This window comes from Clarias gariepinus, chromosome 14, assembly GCF_024256425.1.
Source record: "Clarias gariepinus isolate MV-2021 ecotype Netherlands chromosome 14, CGAR_prim_01v2, whole genome shotgun sequence".
Classification (NCBI taxonomy): Eukaryota; Metazoa; Chordata; class Actinopteri; order Siluriformes; family Clariidae; genus Clarias; species Clarias gariepinus.
The window spans coordinates 23,749,165-23,773,311 of NC_071113.1; the positions used below are offsets into that span (position 1 = coordinate 23,749,165).

The 24,147-nt window shown below is 37.0% G+C and overlaps 1 protein-coding gene across 1 annotated transcript; it reads right to left on the reverse strand.

The window, feature by feature from the left end:
• Positions 1-4,341: 4,341 nt before the first annotated feature.
• glrx3 (glutaredoxin 3) lies at positions 4,342-23,202 on the reverse strand. The gene is made up of 11 exons (XM_053512144.1): positions 23,103-23,202; positions 20,264-20,372; positions 17,761-17,835; positions 15,221-15,422; positions 11,623-11,795; positions 10,734-10,795; positions 10,576-10,633; positions 7,774-7,826; positions 7,586-7,625; positions 6,556-6,648; positions 4,342-4,626 (listed from the first exon to the last, which is right to left on the reverse strand). Exons 1-11 carry the CDS (start codon positions 23,165-23,167, stop codon positions 4,576-4,578), a joined length of 981 nt encoding a protein of 326 aa, XP_053368119.1. The 5' UTR covers positions 23,168-23,202; the 3' UTR covers positions 4,342-4,575.
• Positions 23,203-24,147: the final 945 nt, after the last annotated feature.

A 24,147-nucleotide genomic window follows, 5' to 3' on the forward strand; every position in this document is an offset into this window, starting at 1 on the left:
AAAGACCTAAGGAAGAAATCAGCATCAGGAAAGTTATAGACACGCAATGCAGAATGCAAAAATCCTGAACAGTAGCAAAGAAATGGCTTAAGGGGAGAGGAATTGATTGACACTTGGCTTTTAGCACTTGGGAGGGGATACATTTCAAGCAGCAAGCGTTAACCCTGGAAAATTGAGGGCGAATATACACACCAAAAAACAAACCAGCTGAGAGTTTGTATTGGCTTCGCAGCTCTCATTAGCAAAGGTCTCTGAGTGTGTGTTACTTAGGAAGAAAGAGAAAATGGGCATAGAGAGGGAGAAAACGAAAAAAGAATGTAATTACAGTCTTTATCCTATATTGATGAATACATAAGTAGATTTTTTTTCCCAAATTAATGCATGTGCTAATATATTGACATTTCTTCTCAGACACTGGTAATTAGAAATAATACAAATCTGTTTATCTGGTGTAAGATCTTTGACTCGTGCAGCACTACAGGCACACAGACACCAGGCCAGGTCTCACAGAAAAAGGGTAGTTTTATTAGGAAAAATGAGGAAAGGAAAGGATTTAGGGAGTATATATATATACACATACAGGTAGTCCTGGACTTACAAACATTCTAGTTACAAATTTCCGCAGAAAGAAACTGACTGCGGTTTTACAGAAGTAGCAGACGTGTATTGTACAAAAAACAACGACACTGCAGTGCACCAAATACCAATATTTACAATTATATACATATTTTCAAAATGTACAAAATCTCTAATGGCTATCCGGTAAAGCCCTCTTCCTTCTCTCCTCACAGCCTGTATCTTTTCAAAGGTAAAGTGCATGTTAATTAGTTTTATGGTTACTATATATTTTCTGTTATTAATTTTTATATGAATATTTTTGGGTTGCGGCACAAATCATTGAGATTTAAAAATTTCATCAGGGATTTCCCTCGTGATTTAAAAGTGCAGAGACATTCCACTGTAAGATTCATTTCCATAGGCACGGTTACGTTTTCTGCCTATTTTGAGGAAGAGAGCAGAGTTATTTAAGTGGATTGGTATGCTTTAAGATTCACTTTGTCGGATTTGAGAACAAATCCAACTTACAAACTTGCTCCCGGAACGAACTTGTTCATATAAGATTCTATAAGACTCTAAGTGGTTGCCACTCACTCACATGCCAAAAAAAATACCATGTTAAATTGCTTTGAAAGTGTGTAAATGAAAGCATAATGTGCTGCAATGGACTTGTGTGCATTATGTACTGTATTTTCACCTTGGTTTCTGGGAATAAGGGACTAGATACACTGAAGATAAACAACTTAATTAGTTTAATAACTGTTGCCCACAAATGGATATGGGCAGTGACACTATTTTCATAGCTTTTCCTCTGTACCACCACAGTGGTTTTAAAATGAAGCAATTAATATGTGATGAAAGTTGAGAAAATACAGCATTTAAAAAATTCTCCATTATCACAGACTCTAGCCTGTACAAGTAACTAGCCAATTAAAAAAAGAAGTTTCATCATGGCTAGTTGCACCATTTTAGCTATTTCATAACATGTTTATCTGTTAAAAGGTTTAGAGTTGATTCCATGTGCTAACCTTGTATTCAGAAGAATCACACTATTCAGAGATCCAGAGTATTTAGGGAACACATAATATGCAGTCCAAAGATGTCTCGATGGAAGTTAAGTAGGCCATCATTACACCGACAAAACAGACCTACTGTATCACAGCAGAAACTTTAAGAGTGGTAAAGTGGGCATATCATTCTCAATGTCTACAATCAAGGGAGAACTTCATGAATGTAAATACTGACGGTTTACCTAAAGATGCAGACCACTGGCAACAATCAAGGCTAGAGATTAGACTTTGCTAGAAAACATCTAAAAAGCCTTCCCAGTTTTGGACAACCAAATTCACTTTGTACTAGAATAATTGGAAGAGAAGACTACGGACAAAGAAAAAGAAGGGTTCATGTTCCAAATCATCCCACACCATCCATCAAACATGGTGGAGGCAGTGTTATGACATGAGCATGTGTGGCTGCCAATGGAACTGGGTCACGGGTGTTTATTAATGATGCGACTGCCGATAGAAATAGAAGGATGAATCCTGAAGTGTATAGAGCTCTATTTTCTGGTGTGAAAAATCAGCATTTAGTGATGTCCATGCAACTCAGACATCAAGTATTAGGCATAATTAAAATTTATAATTATTAGTTGAGCCAGTATAAATTAAATGACTATAAAATATGGTTATACTTCATAAAGGTTTAATGAATTGGTAAATTACTTGAACTAAAGCTGAAAGTCTACACTATAATCTCTCCTTGATTTCTTCATCTTAAATCCATTGTGCTTGTGTACAGAGCCAAGATTATAAAAATCATGACACTCAACTGTATATTTAACAACTGCTGTTTATCATCATCAGTCATATTAAAATACTGTGATTAATATACACTTAATTACACCACTTTTCTAGTACTGTGTTGGACCCAGTTTTCTTATTTGAAGTTGTATTTGTTCGTACAGATTAAACAAAGTGATGTCAAGGTCATTCCTTAGAGGTTTTGGTCCATATTGGCATGATGGTACCGTTGCTGCAGGTTTGTCAGCTGCACATCCATGATGTGAATCTCATGTTTCACCACATCCCAAAGGTGTCCTATTGGACTGAGACCTACTGACTGTGAAGGCCGTTTGAACTCATTGTCATACTCAAGAAAACAGTTTAATATGATTTTAGCTTAAAGCGATTGAGATATCCTCCGGACCACCACACCACCATCACAAGCTTGAACCATCGATACAAATCAGGATGGATGCACAATTTCATATTTTTTTTTATGTAAAATTCTGACGTTACCCTCTAAAGGTCACAGCAGAAATCAAGACTCATCAGACCAGGCGAGTTTTTACCACTCTTCTATTTTTGTTGAGTACATCTGAACTGTATATCCAGTTTCTTGTTCTTAGCTGACAGGAGAAGGACCTGGTGTTGTCGTCTGCTGCTGCTGTAGTCCCTGTGCTTCAACATGACATGCTATGCATGCAGAGATGCCCTCCACCATTCCTCAGTTGATCCGAGATGTTAGAGTCACTCTTGCCTTTTTATCAGGCCGAACCAGTCGATTCAATTCAATTTTATTTGTATAGCGCTTTTAACAATTATCATTGTCGCAAAGCAGCTTTACACAATCAAAAGAATTATGAAAGCTTGTAAAATATAAAAGCTTGTATGAATCAAAATGATCAGATTGTCCCTAATGAGCAAGCCAAGAACGACGGCGACAGAGGCAAGGAAAAACTTCCTGAGATGGCAGTAGGAGGAAACCTTGAGGGGAACCAAACTTAACAGGGAACCAATCCTTATTTGGGTGATCTATTTGGGTGTGTCAGCCATTCTTCTCTGACATCAGCAAGGCATTTTCACCCAGACAACTGCTCCTCGCTGGATAATTTCCTTTTTTTTCGGTGAGGTTGTGCATAAAAAATCCCAGTAGATCAGCAGTTTCAGAAATACCTAGACTAGCCCAACTGGCACCAACAACCAGGCTACGTTCAAAGTCACTTAAATCTTTCTTCCCCATTTAGATGCTTAGTTTGAACTTCAGCAGATGGTCCAGGCCCGTGTCTACATGCCTAAATGCATTGAGTTTTAGTCATGTGATCGGCTGATTAGATTTTAAGCCTATATTTGACAAAAGAAGAACATACTGAAATCTTTCTCATGGCTAGATGTAAAAGCTATCCCTGGGAACACATTCGAAGTGCAATTACATGCAGAACACCAGCTGTGTTAGCACAAGCTCAACACCAGTGGGAAAGAGCTCTGTGTGTGTTTAAAAAGAAATGGCAATCATGTAGATGTTTTGCAAATAAAGTTCCATTTTGCTAAAAAAGTGTTAATTTCCCCTATGTATGAAGACTTTTGGGACATGTACAACGTTCACAGTTTCCTCTTCAGTGCAAAAGGGTCATCAGCGTGAGTGCAGTAATTACTGAACGTAGCACAGGTGCAAGTGTGTGTGTAAGAGCAAGAGGCTAACTGCTGCTCCGTGCTCGTGGCTCACAGCCAGACAAGGTGAGAGTCGGCCTCCCAGTTGCCTGCTAATAAATATTTATGATTTGTTTATTCATAATAGCGGCTGAAGCTGGCTGCAATCTGAACAGGTGAGAGAGGTGCAGTCACATCTCATCAGACTAGCTCGTCGTGTTTGCAGCATGAATACTAAGAAACTTGTGAAGGTTTTGTGATTACAAACACACAGACCCTTTTTATTATAAAGCATTAAACACACTTTCCATAATAAAGACATACCTCAAGCCTAGTTTTAGAAATAAAATAGAGATTTGTAATAAAAATTAAGCAATTACAGCTTTATTTGATTGAGATGTCAGCTTTATTGGACTTCTTGACACGTTTTGCCAACAGGCATTAGCTATTAATACAGCTATGTTAATCCAATGATCATCTTAAAGATGAGATTTGCTTTAAATATTGCTGTTCTGCTTCCTGCGACCTTTAGAATGTAGTCTGGATAGACAGCAGTGAAGACTTCAGTGTAACTTGTTCCCATCTCCTCCTAATTTACCCCTCGCAGCACTGATTCCAGCTCACCGTTCTCTTTCAGCTCCTGACAAAACACATCATAGATCAGATTTATTCAAACTAATTTCCAGTCTCTACTTGTGTTACTGCAATTCTGAAGGACTTACAACCTGTTCAGTCAGCATGTCAGCTTTATGGTGAGATGGACTGCATTTACAATGTGTGAACTAAATTTATAGACAACTGTAAATATGAAAAATAAGAAGACAATAGAAAGGATACTAAAAGCTTGAAATACACTGAACAATTTAAACCTGGATTACACTGAACAATTTTATAAATGCTGTTCCCTGGTAATAACTAATAGTAAGTAAGTAAGTAAGTAAAGTTTATTTATATAGCACATTTCCCTCAGCAAGCTGACCAAAGTGCTTAACAAAATCAAGAGATAAAAACATAAAACAAACAAATAAAACAAAAAATAATAAAACAATAAGACAGTAAAACATAAATAAAATCCAATCAGAAAGCCTGGGAGTAAAGGTGTGTTTTCAACATTGTTTTAAAAATTGTAATAGATGGAGCAAGACGGATGTCCAATGGCAATTTATTCCAAAGACGGGGGGCGGCGACTGAAAAAGCCCTATCACCCTTTGTTTTTAATCGTGATCGAGGGACAACTAAAAAAGCCCTGTCAGAAGATCTTAAAGATCTGGAAGATGAAAAAGGAGTAAGTATATCTGTGAGATAAGAAGGGGCTTGACCATTAAGAGCTTTAAAAACAAACAACAACATTTTAAATTGAATTCTAAAATAGACAGGAAGCCAATGCAGAGAAGCTAAAATTAGTGTAACATGATCAGTTTTCTTTGCCCTGGTCAACAGCCTTGCAGCAGCATTTTGTACCAACTGTAAACGTGCAATAGATGACCGAGGAAGACCCAAGTATAATGAGTTACAATAATCAAGACAAGAGGTGATAATACAATGTTTAAATCACTGTATGTACAGCCAAATCCTACTATTTATACGAGAAACTGACAAACCAACACAATTGTGTGCAAACATTTAAAATGTAAAATATTCACATTGAAGAGATGTATGTGAAACAAAATCCACTATCCAGAACTGTTTAAAAAAGAAGCAGCATGCTAATTATTATAATGCACCAATTTAACAAATTATTTACAGCACACAATGGGAAGCTGTGGACCACATATAGATTGTGCACGTTATAGAAGCAACTGGACGTTAGCTACGGGTTGACTACTTTTTTGTTAATGTTAAATGAGTTTACAAGTCTCCACATACTGTCAGAATTTCATCTGATGTTATTGTAGCCCGATTAATGCGATAGGATTGAGCTGCCATCTGATGTTATGGCAGCTCTCTACTTGGACATTAATTAAGTGTGATACATCCTCACACTGCATGTCAAACTGTAGTGCATTAAAATCTGGCCAAACTTTATTGGGTCATCAACCTAACTCCTACACTGCCTATGCTTTACTGCGTTAAAACTGTTTATATGTGGAATTTGTGTGCCCTCTTATGGATACACAGTGATACTGCAGCCAGATTTTTTTTTCTTTTTTTTACATGAGAACAAAGCAGCGGGCTTTAGTGGTCAAGTATACAGTACATTACAGTACCCAGCTTGTCATAGCACATGCTCCAGCTTGCCCGGAGTGGAAAGGGTTAAAGTACTTACTCAAGTGCCCAACCCTGGCAGCTCAGCAGTGTTTGAACCCCTGATCAGTAACCCAAAACCTTAAGTTCTTTACATTAAGTCATTTGGCAGACGTCCTTATCCAGAGCGACCTAAATTTTTATCTCGTTATACATCTGAAAGTTGAGGGTTAAGGGCCTTGCTCAAGGGCCCAACAACTTGGTGGTCGTGGAATTTGAACCTGGGACCTCCCAAACCCTAGTTCAATGCCTAAACCATTGAGCTATCCCTAAAATAAATAAAATTTTGGTGTAGGTGTAGACAGTGTAGTCTGTGCTTAGATACCTTGATGATATCTAGGCCTCCGATGAGCTCTCCTTTTACGTAGATCTGTGGGTATGTTGGCCAGTTGGAATATGTCTTTAGACCCTGTCTAACCTGCAGACACACAACAAACAATAAGGTTACATTGGAATTACAGTACTATAAGAAAACAGCCTGACTTCTGGTTATTAATAGTTTTTTCATCTCCTGATTAGATGTAATGCTGAGTATGACTAAATTAGAAATTACTTAAATAAATGCCCCCTAAATCAACATGTCTGCTCACACAATCAACAGTAAACATACTGACATGTTAGCTTGTTAAATATGTGTACGCTGACTGCACAGTTTTGAACAGACAAATAAAATCACTCAGCACAGTTAGCTGGCTAACAAAAGAAGCAAACAATGAGCGGTCAAAAGTTTGGACACAAGTTTTAATTTATTTCTTACTTATTTCCAGAATAACACTGGATTATTATTTTTTTTTTCAAAACTATAAAATGACACACGGAATTAGGTCATTAAGTAACAACAAAAACAACTCTCATTTGTTATTTTGAGACACTGAGGTCTGGAATAGATCTTGCAAAAACATTGCCAGGTGTATTTGCAAAACCCATTAAGCACCACGATGAAACTGGCTCTCATTGAGACCAAGCTTGCATCTGCTGCAGAGGAGAAGTTCATTTAATATTACCAGCCTCAAAAATCAGCAATTAACAAGCAGCACATCAGATTAGAGCCGTATGAAAGGTTTACAGAGCAAAAGTATCAGACACAACCTAATATCAACTGTTCAGAGGAGATTATTACATATTTTGGATGCCTTCAGCATTGTTTTACAGTGTAAAAAGAAATACAGGAAAATCAGGAAACACCATGGGATTAGAAGGTTGGTCCAAACTTTTGACTGGAAAAAGATTAAGTCCCCTGTCCCCACCCACACCCATAGACACAAAAATGTGTTTGGAGCCCAAGCTGCATTTTTGACTTCCGTAAGTCAAACACAGCATGTTGCATGTCAAATTAGTACAAAACACTACATTACCTCTTCATCCAGAAGAATATTAAATGTGTCGTATTCAACCCTGTAATTAATAATAAAAACTGTATAAATCACTCATGCTGATGACAGAAATCAATATTTATGTGACTTTCTTAATGCATTAGCAATGTATGGTGTCAAGAAATATTAGAATAAAGATGTTAAAAAAAAAAAAAAAAAAAAAGGCTTACCCAACACCATTCAGTATTTCAAGTATTTGACGACTGAATCCACATTTGGCTTCCTAAACATTCATGAACATATTAGGAAAGGAACACAAATACAAGAAAAAAGTGAAAGTGCAATTAGAGGAAGCAGGCATTTAATTTGCAAACTCTCCCTGAAGAGGACACTCTACTGCTAAAATCTGTCAAAAATGTGTGTGTGTGTGTGTGTGTGTGTGTGTGTGTGTGTGTGTGTGTGTGTGTGTGTGTGTGTGTGTGTGTGCGCGCGAGTGTGTGCGCGAGTGTGTGCGCGAGTGTGTGCGCGAGTGAGTGAGAGAGAGAGCAGGTTTCGTACCATAACTGGCTTTCATTTTCAACTTTGAAATGTACAGACTGTAAAATCTAGTCTTTAGATTCTGCTATTTTCACCACTAGAGAATGGTGATACTCAAGAAGGGAAAAAAAAGGAAAAGGAATAAGGAGCAAGATGACGGTAAGAGACAGACAGACTGAGAGAAAACGATGTCTCCAGAGGGCCAGTTTAAAACTCCTTGAAAGAACTGCTTTCATGTGGGAGCTGCAGAAATCAATAACGATATGAAGTGAGAGGTGAGTGGTCTCAGTGATTTTTTTTCTCCCCTATTAGAGATGAGGAACTTCAGTGCTCGTCCGACATCGATTTTCTGTGCTGCCCTGTTTTTCAGACAACCTTCCTAAATGTATGTTAATGTCTTCTTTACGGTCTTCTCGTTAAGTTATTTTACAGGAGAAAATACATACGAAGATTCGTGATACATACAAAGAAAGAGAGAAAAAGAAAAAGAGAGAGAAAACCTCAAACTATTGCACTGGCACATGATGTCATCCATCTTCTGGGGAGGATGTTTGCTACTTGTTTTCCACTGACATGGCGCCAGAGGTGATTTCAGAGGTGGTGGTTAGAAGCTTAAATTAAAAGTTCAGTCTAGAACCGTAAGGCCTGGTTCTCATCCAGAGATTGAAAAGGTCACTGCCAAACTCTAATTTTGTACTTCTTCAACCCCTTTTTGTGTCTCTTTGGCTCACTGTTTTGCTGAAAGCTTTATGGCCAAGCCTATACCGCCTCCTGGCACTGGCATATTATTTGGAACTGAAATAATATGGTACTTAGCAGACTTCACAATGTCATCAATCTTCACAAGAGCCCCTGATCCACCTGCCTCAAAACAGCCCCAAAGAATCACTGATCCACCACTACATTTTTACAGTCGGTGCTTCTCACTGCTTGCAGTCTGAGCAAATGAAAAATAGTGACAATTTGTTTTCATTCATTTAAAATATTCCTTAAGGGCACCAATAATTCTTTCAGGCCTCTCAGCTCTTTCTGCCTTACCTGTCATTTAAATTGCTTGAATGAAAACCCAGTACAGAATTGATTAATGTTATTTTCTATTTATTTGCTAGCGTTTGTTCTAATAAATTGTGTTATGTCACTGAGGTTACTGATCCAGTTTCACTAAAATTCTTTAAAATCCAAAATTCCTGAACTATTGACCCAGAATATTTTACTACAAGGTCTGTCTTCAATAAATATATAGGGTTGTACTATATCACAGACAAGAAAAAAGAAAAAAAAAAAATATATATATATATAGGTATATATATATATAGATAGATTAGAATTCTGTTCATACATCAGCCACTTGGAAAAGTGACAAAGAAAAGTGAGCTGCCGATGCAAAAGAATCTGCAGTTATTTTACTTTTTAATTCCATGTAGAATAAAAAGACACAATTACAAATGGCCTCTGTGACAGATTTATACAAGGCAGACCAAACATCTGGATGAATGGACATTTTTCCTCATTAAATATTTTATTTAATTTAATATTTAACTAATTTAATATTTAACTTTTTTATTTCAGACACAAAATGACTTTAAGACTAACAATAAAAGACTGAACAGAACCAGACCTAACCAAAACCTCTTGGTTACCTCCATGGTCATCTGAGGTCAGCAGAATCAGAATCAGGCAACTGATACACTAAAGAAGGAAATCATCCCTGCATGTAACATAATTTCTTATGTAATAAGAAATGTTCAATAATCTTGTACTCAGTGTATACACAAGATCAAATGCTGTGAATTGGAGCATTTGCTGTGATCCATAAATCTTTGCTTAAGAATCCAGATTTTTGGGCCACCCTATATGAGGTGGTCTGATCAGGGTTTTGGGAGCCTATCATCGATTCTTGCATGTGCGCTATTGGGATGTTCAATTTAATGTCTTTTATTTATTATATACTACTGTTTATTTATTTGTTGTTCATAGCTGTAAAAAAATATATATGTTTTTATACAATTATGATAAAAGAAAGAATTACAAATTAAACATTTTTTATTTATTGGAAGGCAAGATAAGCAGCATATTCCATTTTCTTATAATTTTATGTAGATTATAAAGAAACTAAAATCAATTGAGTAGCCTGTGCTCAACTAAAGAGTAAAACTTTTTCATTCCTTTAATCTAAAATGTGACTGCCCTATCTATGAATAAATAAATGAATACTAAATAAATACTAAAATAAAAATAATATAAATAATAAAAATAAATAAATGAAAAATTGTTGGCCCACTGTGCATGTACAGTATACGGTCAACTAGATCAGCTGACAATTAATGTAGCACATCATGCTTCTCTCCCTTTATTAAAAAAATCATCAATAATGTAAAAAGAAAAATCTGATATTTATGGCATATAAAAGCTACTCGGGCATTAATCAATGTACCCCAAATAATAGCAAACACATGAATTTGTTAAGAGACATAAGCAGGTTTAGCTTTCCTTACCTCTTTGTTTCCTTTCATAAAGAGCATGACAGTGGATTTGTTGATGAGAGACTTCAGCCTGTTGAAAAAAAATAAAATCTTTTTTCATCTTACATTACTGTGTGTGTGTAACAGTGTGCACGTGTGTGTGTGTGTGTGTGTGTGTGTGTGAGCATTACCTCTGTTCCAGCGAGACAGATTTGGGAAAGGTATTTTCAAGCTCGCCTGATTCAGCCAGCTCCTAAATTAGACACGTAATTAAATTTTAAACTGGGCTTCACACTGACGCACACACTTAGAAAAACACACCTCTTAGTGGCATCCTGCAGAATTTATTTTTTTGATTCAATAGAGGTTAAGTGCTTCTTAACGAGGAAGGGTTACAGAAACTCTCTCAGTGAGTGGAAGTAAATGTCAAAGACAAAACCTGAGTAAGCTGCTGTGTTAGCTAATCCACTGCTCTCTTTTCACTGGGTCAACGCATGAGAAGCCTGAAGTAAAAAACTGAGTATAACTGCAGCAATCTTAAATTGCTTAAAAATAAGCAATTTTTTAAATCTCGCAGTTAAAAAAAAATACTACAGATATATTTCCCAGTTATCTAATTCCTGGTTTTTCAAAAATATATATATAATATTTAAATCTAGTTACAGTGTAAATATTCACTTATTAAATGTATATATATTTTAAAGGTGCACTTTAGGTCTCTAGCCCATACAATTTATGACAAAAACAATGTTTTGCAATTAAAGTGATGCTTTAAAATTGGAACAGAATGTTGTTATATATGTTCTATGATCAGAAAAATTCAGACTCTACTGATGCAAACATTGTAATTTCTCACTATTTTAATTCCTTAGCACCAAATAACTATTAACTTAATGCCTTCAAAGAAAAACAAGTTTGTCAAAAGAATAACACCCCGCGGTCCTCATATATGAAGATATACAGGCAATGCAATTTGAAGAAGAAAATGTCATGTCCTCAGATAAAGACATTCAAGTCTCAAGAGGCAATTTTATTTAATTTTTTTCCTTTATAGAATTCTCACTAGCCGGCCTGTCTCACCTTGATGATGTCGAGCCCTCCGATCAGCTCTCCTTTAACATACACCTGAGGATAAGTGGGCCAGTTGGAGTACGTCTTCAGCCCCTGCCGTACCTCCTCATCAGACAGGATATCAAAGCTGCTGTACTGAATGCTGTGGTCCTTGAAAATCTGCACAATCTGCCTGCTGAAGCCTGCAAAAAAAAAAAAAACAGAATGCACACACAGTTTAACATTTGCTTATTTCAAACACTATTTTTTTTCTGTTTAAAGTGACATGGTATGATTCATCAAGCTTGATACAGACTACTGTTAAATTTGAAGAAACATTTATCATTTAGCTACAACTGCATTTTTATCTGAAATGACTAACTTTCATATTGTCATCTTGTCTCAAACATATTGAATTAAAGTAAATGCATCAATGCAGATCCTGGACATTTAATATTCTTAACAAGTTACTCATCAGAGTTAATTACCTCAGTAACCCTAGGCCAATGAGTCTAAAGCTTTAAAGCCTAATCCTACTTTTATGCTTCCTCAATGCTTCCTTCAGTGAAATGGAGCAGTCACAATGAAGTAGATGAATTTCAATCACCATCCAACACAGCATAATAATCCTGTCCTCTGTTATTTTATCAGTAGCCGATTAGGAGTCTGATTTAGCCTTAGGTTTATAGTGAGCTGATCTGGGATGAACCTGACATCACCTTAAAGCAGTAGACAAACACTAGGTGACATCCTGGCAAGCTCAGAAGTGCAAAAGTGCTGTGATGACACGAATGTTAAAATAAATTCCACATTATTGAGATTAATCTCAAAAGACAACAAATATGCATTTTACCCCAGGCACAGGACTTCTGATAATAATTTTAGAAACGCGTCAATATACAAACTCTCCAAAAGCAAGCGCATACAGTCAGTGATGTAAGAAAGAGCTAAAGCAATCACCGCTTTGTCTTATAAATAAAAGTGAAAGATTATGTTTATGGCAGAGAGATGAAGGAGATAGAATTAAAGAGATGAGAGAAATGAAAGAAGCATTAGAAATGGATACAAGCAGAAAGAATAAAAGAAAGGACGAAAAGCAAGTGTAAAAAAAAAATAAAAATGGGAGAAAACATGAGAGAGTCGTGTATCTAAGGTGATATGCGAGGTCCATGTAAAGCCCTGCAGTGGAATACCTATTCGGAGTTCTTCACGCTCACAAGGGAATTCATTATAAACCAGCTGCAGGCGGCTCACTAACGCTCATGCAGTTGGCACTATATTAATTGTTTCTATTAGAGCAGGCAAACACGCGGTCCAGCTGCCTTCTCTGGCTCTAGGCTAGCTCGAGCAGACACGCTGGATTGATTGCACAGGTCCTTTCCCCACTCTCTTTCATCCCTGTAGGGAAAGAGAAACGCTCGCTAGGCCCGACTCAGCTCCGGGAACAGAGCAACAATAAAGTCTCTCTTCTGCCTACCAGCGCAACCATGCTAGCATGCAAACACAAGGACAGGGTATTTATAAAGACGAGCCCAACACAGAAGCAGGTAACCTTATAATTCAAAGTGGGAAGACATTTTTCAAGAGCGTTTGCTGAGATCTTTGACGGTTAGCTCTCGCTGTATGTGATGAACATGCTCGTAAAAGCACACTCGGGTTGAAAACACTACAAAACGGTCTCAAAAGGCGTCACGCTTCGCTGTGAAACCTTCCGCACTTTTGGATAACGGCCAAGCGAGAGAAAACTTCAATCACTTACAGCATTATAAATTCCTCCGACTCTGACCCACCTATTGACACCTGGACCGGCATTAAATAACATGGCCGTGCTGAGCAACAGGTTCCGCTTTGGATGTCACACACAAATAAATGCAGCAGATGCTTTTCATATAAAGCGGAGCTGGAGGAACTGGCAGCAGATGAAAGAGTGAAACTACTGCTTCAGAGCCAACAAGCTAAATGGTTCTTAGATTGTCTCCGAAAGACAACGAGTACAGCAGACCTGTGCATTCTGCACCCGACTGCTTCCACGTCTCACATGGTAATTCTTCAAAAGTGCCTCAGTCCATTATGAAATATGTATTTTTGAATTTTATTAGATAAAAGAGCTATAGAGATAAAAAAAAAAAAAAAACTAACAGACTTGTGGTAAAACTTTGAACTTTGTAAATAAACATCACACACACACACACACACATACACATATAGTTTCCACACATACAGCTGGTATGAATATAAATTCACAGATTTTAGCAACTAATTTAACTGTATCATGGCATGTACTGTATGTACACTATTCTGTAAATAAATAATTAAATCTCTTCTGAACTTCTGCATTCCGATATTTTCCAGGGTTCTACCTTGTAGTTGACATTGCTCGTTCGCATTGTAGCCACATATGATTAATGTACATCTACAAGACATTCACAAAAACAAATGATTATGATAATTAAAAATCATATATCATATAGACCATATGCTGTATATATATATATATATATATATATATATATATATATATATATATACATACACACACACACACAAATTAAAAATTTTGTTTGGCCAGACGCCGTAGCTGGTGTGTAACCCTAGGCAGCGTCATCATCAAGTTTATTATTGTCATACTGTGAAGTAATAATATATCTACCAAACATTGGAGCAGCGTGAGAATCGGCAACAAGTTGACCGCACACTCAATTTGCAGGTAATGGCAGCATACGGGCATAGGCGCGAGTAGCCTCCAAACACAAATAAATAATTGTACTTCTGATAACTTACGTTTCCTGCATGGCAATCAAGGTTAGATTAAAAAAAAATCCACAAGCGTCTTGTAATGAAAAGGACAATGTTACCTTACGTAGCTTATTTCATAAAAATGACAGCTGATATCTGATATGATCCTCCGAGTATGTTACTCCGCCCCCAAAGGTGTGTGAGCGAGCAGTTCAAATAGATGCGGTAACATCAAGGTTAGATTAAAAAAAACACAAGTGTTTTTTTTAAACTACAAAACCTACAAAACCTAGACATACACATGAGAAGGCTGTCAAAGATCATTTGTAAGATTTATCTTACACAGACTATTACAAGATTTTATCAACTTTTTAATTCATTACTTCGTATACATTACAAAAACACAATATAGGCAATTTGGAAACACCAATTAGCCTAATCTGCTTGTCTTAAGACTGTGGGAGGAAACCCACCAAACACAGGGAGAAAATACAAACTCCATGCACACAGATTTTAAGAGCGGGGATCAAACCCTCTACCCTGGAAGTGTAAGGTCACAATGCTAACCACTACAACACCGTACAGCTGTATTCATTATTATTTGTTGTTATTATTATCATTATAAATCCTTACAGAAATCAAATTGAACAAAGAATTCACTTTTACTAATCATAAGTATAAATCTAAAGTCTATTGCTCTGAGCAGGGTTTATGCAGAGAATTCAGACATACAAATAATCTGTACTCGGGGGCAAAATGTTTAAAGTTTGAAGACCAATGCTACACTGTATTATACACACTGCATGTATCTGTACTTTACTTTCATATACACTGTATTATAACTGTACTTTCCTCTATGTTTGTGTGCGAGTGTGTTTGTGTCTGTCTTTACCGCAGCGGGGTTCCTGGGGAGTTCCCTTCATGAACAGCATGCAGGGTGCAGCGTTGATTAGTTTCTTGAGTCTCTCGTTAAGCTCCTCCTTAGGGGCGTCCCCATGCCCTGCAGGCCCGCCCCCGCTGGACGCCAACCGCTGCACCTTATTGGTCAGCTCAGGGGCATGTGCGCCATCCAGCCTGTCAATCTTCTCGCCACCCTGAGGCCCATTCAAAAATGAATAAACAAACAAACGGAAAGACACCACACACGGGGAGAACACATCATTAATTTTTCGCAGTGCTAGCCTGCTAGTTTAGATTGTGCAACAGAAGCAGAGAAGTAAAGAGAGAGATTGTTCTGATTCCTTTTTCTGTGCCAGCAACCGAAAGGGGAGTGAGAGGGTTAACCACCGATTGTTTAGATTACTCATCCCATCACCACGAGGCTCTTTAGCTCTAAAAGCACATCTGTTAAAACTCTTTTATGATGCCGCTGACTCCAAGCTTTCACATCACCAAGGGACAAGTAAAAGCGAACCCAAACCGTATCGCTACGTTCATTACATCACGGTAATTTCTTAACAGTTTTTTTTTCCCAGGATAAACTCAAAAACATCTAACATCACACATATAGTTAGGTACGAAGGCACAGCTTCTACAGAACCATGTGCAGTATAGAAAGCAGAAACCTGGAGGTTCAAAGGAACAATGCATGTAAAATGTATTTTTAAAAAAGCTTTAAGCAGGCTATATGTTTAGACATCTACATTAATCTGGATACTGATTATTCAGCTTGCAGATTCAGACTCCTTGCACTCTATGGGCTTAAATTCGGCCTAAAGATCTTTAAATTAAACTTAGATTAAGCTACAATTCTGCAGCTAAGATTAAAACTAAGCATGTTAACCTTTTTACAATATCTTCTGTCCTTATCCTCACATCATTGCCTGGATAACAGTGAATATATTTAGCATACAGTATCATGTGTATATATATATATATATATATATATATATATATATATATATATATTAGTGCTGTCAAAATTAGTGCGTTAACGCATGCGATTAATTTGAAATATTTAATGCATTAAAAAAAATTAACGCAATTAACGCGGTTGCAGTTTTTTTTATTTCCTGTTGTGGCCGACGTGTGTTCAACGTGCAAAGAAGTATGGATAAGACCAAGGAAGGACTTTTAGACGGAAGGTTTCAGTATAAAACTCTGCAATCTCTACAGGGCCTCGCCAATGTAAATTGCATTGATTGTTTTGAAATTCAAATGACACAAATGGCACATACCTGTGTTTTTATTTCTGTAATAAATATGGCTTTCAAGCCAACAGTTAATTTGGAGAATATTGATGGTTTATTGCAGGTATGTTGTTTACATGAGAAAATCTGTGTTACAAGTTAAACAAAAATTCCAATAAACAATCATATTTGAATTTAAATAGTTTCATTGTCTTGAGTTTACATTAATTATTTACATTTAAATATCCAAAAAGTTTCAGTCTTTTAATTGTGATTAATCGCGATTTATTGCAAAAAATTGTGCGATTAATTAGTTTTTTTTTTTTAATCGATTGACAGCACTAATATATATATATAACTGATCAGCTATAAAATCAAAACCACCTAGGTTTTGGGTTCCCCGTGTGTCTGACATCCGCCAAGTGGTAAACCTGGTGCATCCCTCAGCTTTTAACTTCATCCTGTGTGTAATTATATTATCAATGTTTCATTATGTTTGACGCGTTTCCCCCTTCACATGCAATTATTGAAAGACATTTGTTGCATGTCACGGTATCGGAATCCTTTGTAGTGACATACAGCCACAAGTTTAAATCAAGTGGGTTTAGCTTAGCGAGCTAGGGCTACCTGTTGCAGGTCAGAGCAAGTGTAATTACTGCATGCATGAGCTTATCGGATGGTCTCATTTCCTGAGTTCTGTTTTTAAGGAATGTGAAAACAACATGGACACTCACATTACTAAAAAGATTAGTTGAATTTGTACTATTAGAGCTTTCTGGCTTGCATTCATGTTCGTTTTCTTAGTCGGGAAACAATTTTTCTTTATTCATCCGTTTCAGAAAGCCAGAATTCAAACATTTCTATCTAACACTCAGGCACAGTGACCCGGAAGTGGATACAGAAATCTGTGTTATGAATCTACATACTGATTATATAGGCATCAGTACCAAATCCTACAAAAGATACAGAGGTGATACAAGTGTGTTCTATTTTCCTGTAACACTTTGAACTAGACTGGTTATGGAACTCTATTGAGTTTTAGGCACTTATGTTGCACACACATACATTACTTACATCATTAAATGTTTACGTTTTACAGTTTGAAAAGTCCATCACGTATCCATTTATCGATCTATTCCTAAATTATATATCTGGATTATTAATATTTTTTAAAGGAAAGTGATTAAGTCTTATGGTCACAGAGAATACTCCATCTGGGGGTCCATCTAGAGGAACATATAGTTCAAGGGTGAGTTATAAAACTCTGAGTACTCGGTGTTCCTCTATAAAAGTGAAATCATACCTTGAAAAAGAGAAAAGTGGGGACTGAGGTGACCTGATACTTCTCAGACACATCGGGCACTGCTTCAGCCTCCATCTGTGAAAAAATAAAAAGTGATAAAACTAGTAAAAAAAAAAATCCAATTTTCCTTCCACACCACTGCACTTTTTCATCATCCTTAGTCATGTCCTTATTTTACACATTTTACTCTGTTTACATTTTACTCTGTCTTCTGTTATATTGTTACAGAAAGGGAAAGAGATTAAAAGAATAAGAGCATGAGAAGGAAATATAACCCACTACTGACCAAATAATTAGTGGTATTTAGCCAACAGATATTGAACTCTGTAAATCTTTGACCCATGTTATGCCATGACTGGTTATTCTCTGCCCCTGGCCTTTACCTCTTCTATGAGGAGCTGTGTGAACAGCTGACAAACCTGAACTACAAACTGCCAAAGCAGAACGAAAATGCTAATCATAAAACTAGACAATTTTATATTGTTTCCTTTGGCTGACAGTTTTATTTGACTTCTAACTGAGGATACAGGATACAGCTGAGCAGCTGCTAGTTAAGGACTGAACTATAGTGGATTGATGCTGCTAGGATTTGAACTCCTTCCAATCAACAATCCAAAGCCTTAGCCACTGAGGATACGGCCTATTGTGTGCATTTGGAAAACTTGCCTGTATTTAAGTTTACTGCATGGCAATCAAGGTTAGATAACTTCAAGACAAAACACCAAGGCAACTTATAATGAAGAAGGTGAACTTTTGGACTAACCTAGCTTATTTAGGAGGTGATGGATGATGGGTGACCTCTGACAAATGAAAAGGTCGCCCTCTAGTGGTCATATGGGACACAAAGCAGACACATTTACACGCTATCTCCTACAAAATTAAATGCAGAACTAGAACTATGTCTGCTCATTACCTCTAAGCAGTCAACAAACTATGAGGTAGTGCAGTAGGAGACATTACTTTTACTACATCTAATCCTTTCAGTATGAACATGGAATGTAACACAAATGTAAAGCGTCACAAAGTGCATGTCATGCCACTTAGCTCACTGCACAGTTTCACTGAAGTAAGACACTTTACCTTTTTTTATATATATATACATATTTTTTGCTGTTAGGCTGGATCAATAAATTTAGATGATTAACCTAGTTAATCAAAATATAAAATAAGAAAATATATAGCGACACGGTGGTGTAGTGGTTAGCACTGTCGCCTTGCACCTTCAGTATCCGGGTTGATTCCCGTCTCTGTGTGCATGGAGTTGACATGTTCTCCCCGTGCTTGGTGGGTTTCCTCCGGGTACTCCGGTTTCCTCCCACAGTCCAAAAACATGCAGGTTAGGTAGTGCCCATAGTGTGTGAATGGGTGTGTGAGTGTGTGTATGTGTGTATGCCCTGTGATGGATTGGCACCCTGTCCAGGGTGTACCCTGCCTTGTGCCCTAAATCTCCTGGGATAGGCTCCAGGCCCCCGCGACCCTAAATACAGGATAGAGCGGTATAGAAGATAAGTGAGAGTAAATCAATATATGTAATATTCATTGCGTCAGTCCATGGTTTCTGTTTGTAGAATATCTCATGTGTTTGAATGTGTATAGGATTTATAAGGAATGACACCAGAATAGTAAATCACACATTTCTGAGTATTACGTATACTAAACAGAAACATGGACGTTTCATGCCTAGTTATGGGGACATAATCAACCTTTTAGCTCACTGAGCATTTGTTGTGATCAAATCTGCAAAGTAGCTGTGAGATTAAAGTTTTTATGCAAGCTTGGAATGACATTTTTAATCTCTGTGCTTTTGAGGTATAAAATAGGAAAAAATAAAAAAAATGTTTGAGTATCTTCACATTCACTGTAAGTTAGCACGCAAGTTGACATCTAACCATAATAAGTGATAATCATATTCCTATATATAAAATTTGACCTGTATAATCAGGGTTATGAATGTAACACTGATGAATAGCAGGTAAATAGTCATATTTACAGCATAACCTATGACCTGAAGGTAAGAAATACCCAAATTTTATTTTGGTACAATGATCTGAACTGTAAAGAATCACCATACATAACTGAAAAGACTATTCTGAGTTCACGAATAGGAATTTAAGTAAAAGGGATGTATTTTTTTTCCTGACTGGTGGTTGAAAATGACAAGTTTCAAAATGTCAAAATATATAATTAAAAAATATATATAATGTTTTTTTTGTTTCAACTTTTTGCCGCATGAAACATTGCTTAATTCAGCTGGTCTAGCTTTGAAACAATAACAACAAGTGGGTTTGTGCGTTGCGAGTTTCTTGATCATTGTCTGCATGTAGCTAATTAACTGTGTGGCAGTATGGTAGTTAAATAGTTTTTTTTTTTTTTTTAAGGAAATTTAAAGTTCATTAAGTGCTGGATGCAATAATCACCAATGTGCTGGCGCTTAAACAAAAGGAGTAATTTAGAGCCTAGAAAATGGGCAAACATCTAACCTCCACTCTGGCACTGCACTTACCTTAATGAACATGGTCTGTTTGTGCTCCTTGGCTAACTCCTCCATCACGTCGTTCATCTGAGAGCACTGAGGAGCCCATGGTGCATGAAAATGAACGACTGTTAGACCCCTGACAATGACAAACAGGAAAAATGCTTGCATTAAAATGACATTCACTGAAAATAGATCATGATCCATGGAGCCCATAGCTCTCCAAGATGTTATTTTTAGAGGTTCAAGTATCATGTAATAAATTTATTTTACAGTTAAATTAATCCCTGGTTGGCAAATTATTGAGAAACCTCATAGGTAGCGAAACAAGATCCAAGTGAGTACAGCTGAAGAAAAAAAAGAAAAGAAAAAAAAACACACATCAGTGATGTATCGCAATTCTTTTATTTTGCAATTCATGTATCGCCATAATGACTCCTATATCAATCAAATCAAATTATATTAGATGCACTTCCCATGTGCATCAGTGAGCCATTGCCACCCATGACCTTTTTGCCAGTTCACCGGTTTTCCTTTCTTGGATCACTTTGGGTATGTCCTGACCAGTGCAGACTGCGAGTTTTGAAGTTGCTCTGACCCAGTTGTTTAGCCATCTAGAGCTGAAACGATTCCTCGAGTAACTCGAAGTAATTCGATTACAAAAAATGATAGAGACAAAATCTTTTACAAAGATCTACCAACAAAGAAGAAACGCTTACGTCACCCTAAAAGCGGAAGGAGACGCAAACAGTTAGCTGTATATTAATTTGAGGGAGCGCTCATGTTGCAAGCTGCAAAATAAAAGAGGGCAAAAAAATTATCAGCGAGCCAAGAGAAGAAACCAGCAAGAGAAAATGACAGAAATTGTCAGTAAAAGCTTATGTTATGCCTGAGATGTAGATTTAGAAACTTTTAGTTCTGAAAGTTTAGTTGCACACCTTAGTGTTTTTGTATAATTATATATTTCAATGTGTGGCTTAATTTTTTTGATCCTTAAAGTAATTTGAAATACCTTTTTTTTTTTTCAGTTTTTGCATCCGAGGAAAAGGCTTTAAAATAGGAATGTATGGCACTGTAATGCACTTAATTTAGCTCAGGCAACTGTAATACCGCTAATCTCACCTATGTGTTTTGCACAGTGGCCGGAATTACAGTTCATCATGATTCACCGCAAGTTTTGGCGCTGCGATTACGTTTCCATCTTTCTGCACGAAAAATTAAAACATGTTTAAGCCGCGGTAAAAACATGTTTAAATACGTTTAATTTTTTTAAACATCGGCAGGCAATCGCAGCGGCTCATGGTGCCTAACACCGCATCTCACCGCGAGTCAAACCGCATAGGTGAGAAAGGGGTATAAGCTATTCCTTGTGTTGTGAATAATGACAATGTTTACTTTTGATAAAATCCTGTATGAATTTAAAAAATAAAAGTTTTTTTTCTAAAAAGGAAACCAATTAATCTTTGTCTCTCTTATATATTTTATATTACTGTTTAATTTAGCAAAAGCACATTTTATCCGATTACTTGATTAAATTTTTGGTAGAATACTCGATTACTAAAATATTCGATAGCTACAGCCCTATAGCCATGACAGGTTGGCCCTTTTCACAGTAGCTATATATTTAATATCTCATTGAAATAGAAGGTGGAATATATTAGGCAGTAAGTAAACCTTTTTTCCTGACGTTGATGTATCGGAAGCAGGAAAAAAATGTGCAAGCATAAGGATTTAAATGATTTTGACAAAGACCAAATTGTGATGGCTAGAAGACTGAGTCAGAGCAACTCCAAAACTGCAGCACTTTTCGGATGTCCCCGGTCTGCAGTGATCAGGACACATCAAAAATGATCCAAGGAAGGAAAAATGTGGAAATTGATAAAAGGGTTATGGGTAGCCAAGGCTCACTGATGCACATGGGGAGCGAAGGCTGGCACGTGTACTGTAGTCCAATCCAATAGAAGTGCTAGTGTAGATCAAATCAATGAAAAGTTTAATGCTGGTTCTGATAGAAACCAGAACACACAGTGCATCACTGTGATGGTGGCCAAAGGAGAACTTACTCAATATTAGGCAGGTGGTCATAATGTTATGGCTGATAGTGTAGAAGATAAATAGATAGAGTACTTTATTAAATTGTATCATTACAGCAGCCAGTTCACATATTATACAAGTGAGCAACGATCAAGAACTGCAGTAGGGACAAGGAAAAGTTGATGATTGTATATACAGGCGGAAATTAAACTGGAAATAAGGTGCCCAGTAAGTAGCAACAGAGAGAGTGAAATAAAAGACTGGATGAAAATTAATGAACGATGTCTTGATTTTTAGTCTAAAAGATCTAAATAATAATAATAATAATAATAATAATAATAATGTAATATCGAAGCGGAAACTCAGTGTGTGTTCATCAGGTCACTAAACCAGTCAGTACAAATAAAATACAGCAACCAGCCAGGTTCCTTATAATTAAAATCCCTTCAATGGTTAAACAGTGAGATGTAGATTATAGTATATTTTATACATCTAAAACCTGACTAAGATATTAAACCTTTAGCAGTAACATTAACCGTTGTTCTGGCGCACACCCGAACGATAAATCAGGCTCGATTTCAAATTACCCCACTGTTGGACTTATCGTGCACTACATTAGTGATATAAGCTGCATTATTTCACACCCTATATAGTGCACTTCTCTTTGCAATAATGTTCCATTAGGGACTTACCCATGCTAGCTCTTAGCGCGGTAGTAGCTTGTTCTGAGCAACATTATATTTTATTTTAATAATAAAAATTTGACAAAGTCATCACATCAAAATCATGTTATAATGTTTATGCGCCTTAACCAAACCACAGAAATTTTACCGACCTGCCAGCCTTTTTTAACAAGTCCGCAAATTCCTGCGGCGTTTTCACCTCCGTGAAGTTCGCCATGTTTCCAGGCTAATGCAGCTGATCACCGAGTCACTCCGCGATTTTGCTTACTAGGCATTACTAATAGATTCCCATAAAGCCCTTTGCTAAACTGAACCGATTTGCGATCGTAAACTGTAACTACAGAAGCGCATTGCATTCACAAAAGAAAAGAAATCTCAGGAATTATCTCATAATTATTACTTACTAACTCATAATTATGACTTAGATCTTATGACTAGATCCTGATCTCATAATTATGACCTACTATCTCATAATTATAAGATAAGGGGAGGCAGTTTGTGGAAGGGGGCATTTTAGCGCATGACATCGGAAACGAAAGTTACTGCATCCTTTGCTCGGAAATGAGGATTCAGAATTTTAAGTAGGTGCCAGATAATTCTCTAAGATTCTCTACCACAAAGCCAGCTTGGATGCATTTTATATGCATGATTTTGTATCCATGAAGCATTCCATATTGGTTTTGTTACGTGGGGCGGTATGGAGAGCCGCACCACGAAATGTTATGATGTATATAAGAGCCCTAACGCAGGCCTTTAGAGGGGATCAATATAACAGGAATTGTTGTGGGAGTGCTTATGATACACACAGGAAGACCTTATCGTTTGGGGATAGCGGGGGATTATTAATTAGGAACTTAAACGGAAACAAAATTAAAACTGAAAACACAAAATGAACAGAGCTCCGCCGTCTACGTGAGAACGGACAGTGCTCGGGAAACTAAACAAACAGTCGCCCTTACCGAGGATTTATAAGAGAGAGGAGGGTTTGTGTCTTTTTTTGTACTTTCATACTGTACTTAACCTGAGTGCGCGCGATGGACTGATGCCTGCTGCTCCCTCTTTCTCTCTCACTCTCGCCGGCGTCTCAGACAGGCAGAGGTTTGGGCTTTGCCTCTGTCTCTAAACAGCACACTTTGTCTGTCTGTCTGTCTTTCTTTTCTGCGGGATCTCATAATCATGAGATAATATCTTATAATT

What these genes read in the sequence shown, in the direction of transcription:
- glrx3 (XM_053512144.1), bottom strand. Translation starts at nt 23,167, where the DNA reads ATGGCGAACTTCACGGAGGTGAAAACGCCGCAGGAATTTGCGGACTTG. An exon ending in CCACTTTTCTCTTTTTCAAG is followed by an intron (nt 15,423 to 17,760) that starts GTATGATTTCAC and finishes AATGGGCCTCAG; the next exon opens with GGTGGCGAGAAGATTGACAG. An exon ending in ATATTCTTCTGGATGAAGAG is followed by an intron (nt 6,649 to 7,585) that starts GTAATGTAGTGT and finishes GTGTGTCTGCAG; the next exon opens with GTTAGACAGGGTCTAAAGAC.